The sequence below is a fragment of the Salvia splendens genome, chromosome 10 (assembly GCF_004379255.2).
Source record: "Salvia splendens isolate huo1 chromosome 10, SspV2, whole genome shotgun sequence".
NCBI classification, from domain to species: Eukaryota; Viridiplantae; Streptophyta; class Magnoliopsida; order Lamiales; family Lamiaceae; genus Salvia; species Salvia splendens.
The window spans coordinates 14053072-14064577 of NC_056041.1; the positions used below are offsets into that span (position 1 = coordinate 14053072).

General features: G+C 40.0%; 1 protein-coding gene across 1 annotated transcript; it reads right to left on the bottom strand.

Annotated features, from left to right (window-relative positions):
* Positions 1-34: 34 nt before the first annotated feature.
* Positions 35-4490, bottom strand: LOC121751062. The gene is made up of 11 exons (XM_042145776.1): positions 4223-4490; positions 3269-3466; positions 3086-3170; positions 2905-2980; positions 2224-2400; positions 2007-2106; positions 1733-1842; positions 1436-1525; positions 1255-1335; positions 361-1110; positions 35-239 (listed from the first exon to the last, which is right to left on the bottom strand). Exons 1-11 carry the CDS (start codon positions 4449-4451, stop codon positions 147-149), a joined length of 1989 nt encoding a protein of 662 aa, XP_042001710.1. The 5' UTR covers positions 4452-4490; the 3' UTR covers positions 35-146.
* Between the last annotated feature and the right edge of the window lie 7016 nt (positions 4491-11506).

Below are 11506 nucleotides of genomic sequence, written 5' to 3' on the forward strand. Positions count from 1 at the left end.
CGATTTATTCACTGGAATTAACCAACAGAACAGGTAAAAATCGAATCATGGCGAAGGCACATATATGTATATACATAAGTAAAAATCTTGGATCTGTATCTGAAGCCAAAACTTCAACCTACTCAATGAGTATTGTATCCTCGATGCTACAAAAACGAGCTATGCCCTCCACCTAGCGGCAATCTAGGACTAAAAACAGCAGAGACCTTCAAATGGGGGCATTGCGAGAAGCCGAGGCTCTGCAAGAACAACATATTACATGCTTTTTAGCACGGTATGATGGAATAAGATAGGAATCAAACAACAAAAACATGAGCATATCTTTGAATACGGTAAAGCAAGGAAAAGGGAGTTGCCTACCGGAATGCTTAATAAAACTCCCTCAGCATTCACAAGAACAGGCAATGCTCGCCGCGCAGCAACTGGAATCGACTTCAAAGTTGCCAGTGCTCTACCAGCTAATAAGTTAGCATAAATCATTCTCACCATGCCATTTTCTGATGAGGAATCTCCCATTTTCGTCATTCTGGAAAGATCACGAAGATACATCCAATCCGCATCGACCATGCAGCGGACTTCAGCCACCATCTCATCACCGAATATGCAAGAACTGCAAAAGCAACAGCCTTCTGCTCCCAGCTTCTCGACAGAGACATCCGGCACATTCCAGTCAAGTTGAAATCTGTTCATGAAATACCCTACTTGCCCAGGATGAATTAATCTGCTTGAAGATGATATGCTATGTCCCGACGTAGGGTCAGAGGTAGCTTCAGTCACTGCCTTGAAATTTTCACTTTCTTGCTTCTGCAGAGAAACAATACTGTCGTAGGAGGAGTTGCTAAGAATGCCGTGTATTTTAGCTTCATTCAGGACAGCCTCGGAGGATGTTGCATCCAAGAATGGAACACTAGAAAGGTCTGGCATTGATTTTTCTGCAATTTCTTCGATTTTCAGTGCAATCTGCTCTAACTCGCTCGACTCCAAGCAGTTCTGGCTACATAACTTCAAAATCGTATGTGAAGACGAATCAGAAGAGCAGCATACCAGAACGCGTGTTCCTTTGGACCCTGGAGCTGGACAGAGGTAACAACCAGCTACAGTCAGAGCAGCCTGTGGGAATGCAGTAACAATCTATTAGTAATTACACCTTCCCGCACAAACATCTGAACCTTGCTAGAGCAAAGAGAGGAGAAACCTCAACAAATGGAGATATACAGTGATATGCTTAAAAATGAAAGGCAGATTTACATTAACCTTGCACGGGGTAGTATGAAGGTAGTTCAGAAGCAACTTCAATCCATTCCCTCGAACTGGCCTATGCCTCTGTGATATGAACTAATGGGCACAAAAGTGAAGGCATTAGGAGTTAAGCCAAACATTAGAGGATCACACCTTCGTCAAATTATGAAACGAGGAAATGTTATTTAGCAAATACCTGCACTACTAGAGTAACAAATTTTGCAATGTATATGTCCTTGGCTTCTATCAAATGGAGAACTCCTAGATCAATGACCGCATATCCATGCTGCATTGGTGTTGAAAAAGGGGTGGGAGAACAAGGTCGTCAGGAAAAGCAAGGTTTCCCCGTATTACATACTACTATATGTTTTCATTAAGTTCTTGGTGAATTTATCTTTAGCAGAATATACCAAAGTACAAACATTTTAAATTAAATTAGCTTCATGGTATCTCTATAAAAAAAGAAAGCATCTTCAATAAAGAAGAAGCATACAGGTGTGATTGTTACAGCCTTATTCAGAGAGAGGCGACAGATTCTCTCAACATGCGATCGTGTTATTCGACATGCTGATATAGTAGCTTGCAACTCTGCCTTGAATAAAGCTGCACAAGATAGAGCACATTAAGAAACTCGCTGGAATTCAAACCACTGAAAATTGGTGTTTGCAACACAGCACTTGAACCAACAGAATCGGACTTGTTCCACAACAACACTTGTGTCATCATTATTAATTTTGATAAAAGATTAGCCCATGTAAAAGACTTACACGACATGTTACTCAATGACTCCCGGATCCTGTTACGTGCATATAAGTGACTCCTATTCGTCGGATCTTCAACCCATTGTTGATTTCCACCTCGACATATCTGCAGCACTAAAAAAATCATTCTATGGCTATTTCGGAAAGTAATCAAGACAACAACTAAAATAACTAGACAAGTTTGATTATTTCGATAACGCCAACAAAGAAGATGAAGACTTACATTATACATATCTTCTTTTGAAAACTCTAGAAGTGGTCGCACCATCAACATGCTATGAGCTTTTGATTCTTTTCCATTAAAGTCAGGAAACTCTGAAAACCTTTGCAAAGTAAAAGCCATGCCTGCAAGCCCGAGTACACCACTGTTTCTAGATAGTCGGAGAATGAAAAGCTCTGCCTGCATCATGCATGTACCTCAGATCGTAATAACATTTTGTGTTATAATAGATAATAGATTAGCTCAAGTTGTTGTGCCTGATCACATAGCTAGGAAATCGATGCCTTAAAACAAGGTTATTAATCGGCACATTGTATTCAACGAATAGTTATTGGACTAATTTTAGAGCTTAGTTTCTTATTTTCATTACTGTTATCTTGTACTTCTATAATAAAACTTTGATAGTCAAATATGCCAACTTAGTCCAACAAAAATCGATTAGATTTCTCATCAGAAACAAAAGATGCCTGATATAGAACAATCGAGATTGTCAAAAACATGTAATCTCGACCATAAAGATCAATCAGTCACATTTTTTATATAACAATGTTCACAATTTACATTTTATTAATGGCACATATGAGTCAATTAATAATGACTATATGCCTGATATTTGAGAGCTGAAGGCCGTGTTAAAGAAACAATTAATAAAGTAAACTAAGAACAAAAGAGATGCTGAAAAACCTGGTCATCTGCATGATGTGCAATCAATAGTACTCCAATCCGCTGCTCCATACATATATTCTGTAAAATTTCATACCTGAATAGTTAAGACCATAGATTAGAGTAAACTCTATCACTAGGGGGTTGGTGCTACATGTCCAGGAAAGGAATAAACAAGGAAACTTAGCTAATAAGAAGACACCTTTTATCTCGAGCAGCTTCTTGCAAGTGACCGAGCTTGGGTTTCCCGTCCAACCATTTACAGGAAGCAACTTCACATTTGATTCCTAAAGACAGCCTACATTATATATCCATCATCCAATAACATCAACTAGAGCTTCATTCTCTAATTCCATAACATCCAAATACGAAGTGATAGAATTACCCATATCTAAAACTCGGCCGCGAACAAGATCTGCTTCCTCTGCACTCTCTGTTCGCAACCCATGATCAACAACAATTGCTAAGAGACCATCAATGGTCCTGCTTCTTCCTTTGTTAGCAGCATTAGAGTTGCCAGATTTCCAATCAAGGGTTAATACACATAGAGCAATGCTATCAGGACCGCCAGACACAGCAATTGCTGGATAAAACAATAGAAATACCTTATGAGCAATAGCCCCATGATACGGAAAAAATAAAACCACATAAATTTCAGTGAACCATAATGAATAAGGCGAACAGTATTCCTCAATCAAGATACATAGCACCGATCATCTAACCCTTTAGCTTTGTCACATGATAACTTTGGTGTTCGAACTTCAAATAACTTTGTCAAATGACCTCCATAAAACATGGCAAGAATACTCCTTTCGTATTCACTATCAGTTCAGTCATCCTGTTTTCACTGGATGCATTTTTAGCCATTTACTGTATAGTTCATCGGAACCACTGCAATAGGCCTGAAACTAATCCTTTTTCCATCTAATTGCCAAATGTCAAACTTTTATATCCATAAGCAGTAAGAAACATATATTGCCAATATCAGAGGAACCTAGCCTTATGATGCATAAAACTACATACATAAAACATAACGACTGGTTATATGTTCATGTCACCGAACCAAACTAAGCTCCAATTTTGTAGAAATGAAAACCTCAGAATCTGAATAGATATAATTGATCAATAACACTGCTTTTGTGCACAAAATAATGCTCTAATATTTCATGAGACTAACTCAACTACGATTATTTTGAAAAAAAAAAGTGAGAGAAAACTCGGACAACTGTAAGCTCGTCGGAAGTTCATGTTAAATTAAATACAGAAACGACCAAATTTATATGCATTGATTGAAGAAGTAGATAAAAATAAGCAAATTGCAAGCGGAATAGCTATTTACCGATGCGGTGATTTGGATTGAGGCCGGCCATCGCCATTTTTTGGGCGAATTGAAGTCTGTAGTTGGAGATGTCGGTTTCCGGAGGCCGGCTGTGGCTGCAAAAGAAAAGAGCATGGCGGCGGCGTCGGAGGGAGGTTTTCCGTAGCCACGAAGTGCAGGTAGGTACGGGAGCCGCCGCCGTGAATTTGTAATGAAAGTGGAACGGCGCTAGGAGGCCTCTCGCCGCCATGGATATATCCAAATATCACTATTGCCGATTTGCTGATACATATAAACTGTGACAAATATAAAAATGTTTGGAATTAATAAATTTCAGTAAAATCTATATAATCTCAATAAGTACAAAACTAAATAAATTATAACTTTCGTCTCAATTATTACTCATTTCACTATTACAAATATAATTATTGTGTATTGACGAAATACTAGTATGATCATATTCAAATTCAAGTGTTTTGTTATTATTATAAATTAATAAGGGCATCTGCAGTGGCAATAGCCCAGCAATAGCCCACCCACAAACTCCTCCTGCCACATCATCAGCATTAAAATTCCTCCTGTCACATCATCAGGACAAGCATATAGCTCAGCAATAGCCTAGCCACATCACCCCTAATTATATAAAACAAATAATTGACAATCTCACAAAATACGGAATTAAATTTACGACACAGATACGGGAAAATCCAATTATTTTATTTACATTTTAAAAAAAGTACATATAAAAAAATTACATAATTAAAAAAACTAACGCCGTGCAATCCTCTGTGCCCACAACTCTTCAATTAAATCCTTTTGGAGTCGAATATGAGCATCCGTTTGGCGCATGTCGGCATGTGCTTCGAGGAGACCGGCTTCATCGTGCGGGACCCCATTTCGTACGTTGGGGGCGGCTATGATGTGGCTTGGACCGGCTTCATTATCCTCGTTGGCCCAACTAGTCAGTCGTACACCTTCATCTTCGACAATCATGTTGTGCATGATAATACAGGCGTACATTATATCAGCAATGCAGTCGATATGCCACAAACGCGTTGGACCCCTAATTGCCGCCCATCGAGACTGGAGCACACCAAATGCACGCTCCACGTCCTTGCGCGCCGACTCCTGGCGTTCCGCAAAGTAGGCATTCCTCTCATCCGATACGCATTTGATCGTCATCACAAAGACGGGCCACCTAGGGTATATCCCATCCGCCAAGTAGTAGCCCATATCATGTTGGGTCCCGTTGGCGACAAAACTGATGGCCGGACCGACGCCCTGGCACTGCTCGTTGAAAAGGGGCGACGAGTTGAGGACGTTGAAGTCGTTGTTCGACCCGGCTATCCCAAAATACACATGTCAAATCCATAGCCGGTAGTCAGCAACGGCCTCCAAGATCATCGTGGGATTCTTTCCCTTGTAGCCGGTCGTGCAGAACCCCCCCTTCCAGGCAGCGGGACAGTTCTTCCACTCCCAATGCATACAATCTATGTTGCCTAACATACCCGGGAACCCATGCTTCTCCCCGTGCATCTGCATCAGATACTGGCAGTCTTTGCGAGTAGGGCTTCGAAGGTACTGATCACGGAAAATTTCAATCACGCCCTGACAGAAATACTTCATACATTCAAGGGCAGTCGACTCACCGATGTGGAGGTACTCGTCCCACATGTCTCCCGCGCCTCCGTAGGCTAACTGTCTGATTGCCGCAGTGCACTTTTGAATAGGTGTGTGGCCGGGTATGCCAGCCGCATCGTGCCTGAAGCGGAAATACAGATATCGCTGCTCCAAGGCGTTAACAATACGCATAAACAGGGCTCTGCTCATCCTAAAACGACGCCTGAAATGAATGTCGTTGAACCGCGGCTCATGTGTGAAGTAGTCTGCGTATAGGCGCTGATGTGCAGCTACGTGATCACGTTCAATCACTGTTCGGTGGTGGACAACTGGTCGTGGTCGAGGTACTGCCGGCTGCAAGGCCCTCTGCAGCAGCCGATCAATCTCACGGTTCGTATAGGCCTCTAACGCTTCGTTCATTCGACGATCATACTCCTCTTCATCCTCACCACTACCATCACTACTACCACCAACGTTGCTCATTTCTCGTTGTTGATCTTGTAGATAAATTAAGATAGAGAGTGTACTCGTTAAAACAAGTGGTGTGAATGAAAATGACGTGCAAATCGCGTATATATAGTGTTTCGAAAATTTAAAAAAAATCATTAAATTCGCTCGCCGATTGCTCGCCGGTCCTGAGCCTGCAATGGCGGCGAGCAGACCGGCGAGCGCTCGCGAATCGGCCAGAGCTCACCGATTTTTTCGCCGAAATGGTGCTCGCCTGTTCCAATGGTTCGGCGAGCGGACCGGCGAGCGCCGGAAATCGGCTAGCCGGCCCGCTCGCCGCCATTGGAGATGCTCTAAGTATTGTGGTTAGGAGCATCAGTTCGTGTATTGATGATTTCTTAGATTCAAGTATTTTGGTTCGTTTTAAAGTAACATGTTATTTTGGTTTTCTCAAACTGCCATGGATTCATCCAAATACTAAAATAATACTTAGTAATGAAATGTTGAATCATTATGAGAAATGAAAAAATTGTTGGAATTAATAAAATTTAATCAGGAATTAATAAGCATCAGTTAAAACTTTGAAATCAATGTACCCGTATTCTAATTTATTCATATTACTGTAAATCTTTAATGGGTTAGGCTTTAGCAAGCGGCCCACTCTAATAATAGCCCGAAATATTTGATATTAGAACTCAATAATAAGATATACCCACACGGCCACACAATATCTAAAGAATTAAACAAAGGAATATTAATCATAATTTCTAGAACATAGAGATTATGATTGGAGGGTAATTCATTTTATATTTTTATGGCATGGATTAAACATTTATAACGTTAATTAGTGAAGTTAAATCTTTGTATTTAGTTATATCAAAAAATTATCTGCAAAAAAGTTTACATTATTAATGATACACACAATGATTACATATTAAATATGAACAATATAAAAATGAAAAATGTACTTATGGTTCATGTTGTCGATGAATCTAAAGTACTACAATTGATCACATTTCAAGTGCAAACATATGGATTTTGTAGACAGATTCGATTTCTAGTGTGGACATTCACTTATTAGGAACTAAGAGCATCTCCAGTGGGCGGACATCCCACTAGGACATCCCAAAAACACCTCTTGCCACTTCACTAGGACTTCTCATCCCACTGCCACGTCACTAGGACATCCCCTCCTATGTCCGCCCTTCCCACTAGGACATCCCGCAATAAAAAAATCACAATAATTTAATTACGTAAAAACGGAAATATAAATTTGACACGGAATACGGGAAAGCAAAATACGGGTAAAAATACATATTCATAAAACATAAAAAAAACATAGTTAGAAAAAAAGCAAAATGCATAGTCATTCAAAAAAAAGAAAAATACATAATCCAACATCCCCGGCTCACTCCGCGCTGTCCTCGTCGCCCGTGCCGCCCCCGTCGCCCGTGCCGTCACCGTCGCCCGTGCCGCCCCCGTCGTCCCCTCCGCTAATCTCGGCGCCATCATCTCCAATGGGGGGCATCCCCAAATCGCGCCGACATCCATCGATGACATCCTTCAGCATCCTCTTGTACAGCGGATCGGTCGTGCTATGCCACCTATGCATGATCCGGACCAAGCTTGTCTTTAACTGCGCGCGGGCGAGGCGGTCGATATCTTCTTGGGGAGCAGGGGCCTCCGATTCGACCTCGAACGACCCGCTACCGCCGCTGGTTCCCCTAGCCCTCCGCTGCGCAGCCTTTTGCCCAACCGGGCGACGACGACGGCGAGAGTCTGATTGCGGTAGCGGGGACAATTCGTCGGCTTCCGGGAGCTCGTGCGAACCAGCACTGCTGCTGTATTCACCGGAAGCATTGATCTTCGTCCGCTTCGCCCAGCCCGATTCGACTCCCCCACAAAACTTTGGGGAATCCTTCACCACGAGAAAGGCCTCCCACTGGTCGAATTGTTTGAATTTCAAGGCTCTGTCAGGGTACTGAGCAAAGGCACGGTTCCGGACATCCTCCTCGGACATACCGATGCTTGCCTGGCGGAGGTTGTTTTGGTAGAGGCCAGCAAATCGACTAAGCTTAGGCCTCAACCGCTCCCACTGTTTCCGGCACTGTTCGGGAAGGCGACGCTTCGCCCCAGCCGGTTTGTGTGTGTGGTAGGCTTCAGCGATCCGATGCCACAGTCTGTCAATATGCTGGTTGGCACCGACATAGAGATCCTCGACAATTGCAATCCAAGCCTGTTATGTGAGTTTGTAGTAAAAGAAGAGAGAAACTTGTTAACAACAAGTGGTGCAAATGAAATGAAGTTCAACGAGCCGTATATATAGGGTTTAAAAAAAATAAAAAAATTTCAGACGTCCGAGCTGGACGTCCGACCCTTGCCACAGTGGCGGACGTCCGCCCGCCCGTCGCAGGGACGTCCGAGGACACCCGACGTCCTCACGGGACGTCCGTATCCGACCCTAAACGCCACAATGGCGGACGTCCGGGTCGCCCGTCGCGACGTCCGACCGGATGTCCGACCGGACGTCCGCCATTGGAGATGCTCTAAGAACCATAGTTCTTTATTTAGAGAACTAACTTTTACTCTCTCAGCTACCATTAATTGTCTCATTTTTTCTTTTTCTACCATCCATCAATAAATATCTCATACTCTTACTTTTACTATATTTGGCAAATGAACCCATGTTCCACTAACTAATATCAATCACATTACAATATAAAATTAATATAAAAATATGATTCACATTCCATTAACTTTTTCTCCCAATTTCTTATATACATCGAACAATTTCTTAAAACTCGTAACAACAAAAATTGGACATTTGTTGGCAGATGGAGAAAGCGTGATGTGAATCTGGCTAACACGCATCATATGGAGAACTCGTTCAAGGAGACGAGAGTTATAACCTAAAGGATGCAAGATGCCTTGGCCACTTTCATTAGGAGCTTAAGCATGGAAGAAACAACTTTTGTTTGGAATCCTGATGGCCGAGAGTTGTGCTCAAAATCAAGTGGGAGCCAGCTGACCAGCCGACGGACTACGGCGAATCACGCAGTAGGGAGAAGCACCGTTTCAGCATGTCGCTTGGTACACAACCAGCGACCAGCTGAAACTACACCGGAGGACACAACCTTCCCAGCGAGTCGTTGGGTGTACACTCAAGCGACCCGCAGGCTTTGACAGAAGCATGATTTTACTCTCTTTTTGCAAATTTTGAACTCCTTTTTTTTCTTTAGTAAAAATACTCGGATTAGGATTTGTGAGAGCAACTTTGAACATTTTATGAACATTCAAAAGAGCACCATTCTTTTTCATTGAAGATTTATTAAAGTTCCTAGTGGTTGCATACAATCTTTCATTAAGCTAAAATTAAATGTTCAGGTATACTTTACTAGTTCTAGTGTTGTGTTGTTGGACATTTGTTGGTATAGTAGAGCCATTAGGTTTTGTCTTCTTCTTATTGGAGTATTATCCAAGATCCCACGTGACACCATAATTTCCTTCTTCAATTTTCATTATTCACTTTCATATTGATTGATTGTTTGATTTATTGAACTATTTATAAGAATAAGTGTTCGAACATCACAAGATTCACCATATTATTCCAATATCTCTTAAAATGGTGTATCCTAGGATTCATTAGAGTGAATTGAAATTATTTAAAATGGTGTATTCACGATGGGATTCACTCTAATGAATCCAATAAAAAGGTTTGATTGCATAAAAGTAGTGATGTATATCGATGTCTCGTAGATCGAATTTTGTATACCTATAGCCCCAAAGAAAAGTTTATATTAGCCTTTTAAGGGACGGAAAGACAAACTAATTAACAAAATGTGCATATATTATTTGTGATTGAATCGAAGAGTCGGAAACTTGAAATTGAACTTTGCATTCAATTCGTGGACCTAAAGAATTGAATTCGGAATGGAACAAATTAAATACTGTATAATGAAAAAGAAGGTCTAATACAGAAATTAATTGCAATCAATTCTTTATTATATTGTTTGAAATTTAGTTGAAACAAACGGCTTACATATGTTGACTAAGAATGGATCCAAATAAATTAAAGGGAATATAGCTGACGCATGATTTAATAAATAAATACAGAACGTGAGCCGGTTTGCGTAACAGTATTTCTCTGTATCTAGTACTCTAGTAGTATTTAAGTTTAACCCTACAAAGCTCTTTATTAAGTAGACATTTGTTCATAAAAAATTATTTTTTATTTTTATTTTAAATTATCTATTAAAATTAGTTTCTACATCAAATTCTAGCAAGTTATTCTCTCTATTAAGACGGTCCAATTTCCACTACTATCACCCCAAATATTTTTTTTTATTTCGCTATTATTTTTTGTATTAAAATTCGTTCATCTACAATCGAAGTAGTATTTTTTAGCGAAGGAAGTAAGGGAGTATATATTATGGCCAATTGTATCGTGGCCAAATATTTTTTCTAATATATTTAAGGATGAATATTTGGTTAATTAATTACTGTTTAATTGCTAATAAAATGAAAGCAAATAAGGCTAGTTTTTTTTTATAACCGAAATGATCGATTTTGGTTCTATTTCAATTCGTATTTAAGAAAAACTTTAGTCGATTGGCTATACCGGAGACTAAAAAATCTGATCTAAATGGATAACTATACTCCATGGTTGCTATTTGTACAAAAATCTTATATAGCTTATCGACTTGAAGTGTTTTGTATGAGAAAGTTCATCTTAATTGGGAGATTCGTGAACTCGTGTTTGAAATGTTGAGCGTGCATACGGTAATCTACTTGGCTCATAGCTTTGTGCCACGGTAATCTACTAGTAGTATATGATAAAAAATTATAATATGCTAATTAATTACTCTATTTACGCAATACTCTTGACTTACAAAGCAAGAAACTTCAATATGGATGACTATTATTGGAATTTGGAAATATGTTGTGGAAAAATTCCACCGTAAATATTACTACTACGATAAGTCAATTTTTTGAAACTCAAAATGAAATTTGATTCCTTATTATGCTATAGTCAAAGTCATAGTCAATAATGGGTCGTTAACATTCAATTGGACTTTAGTATTTGGGCAACTGTTAAACTCTAGTATTAGTATTTTAGTGACTCACAAACAAAGTCACAATCTCTCTATCTATATTTCAATAATAAAAAAGTAAATGTATGGTACACTATATTTATTTTCAATCGATTGGTTGGCATTTTTAATTGTAGGATTTTGTTCA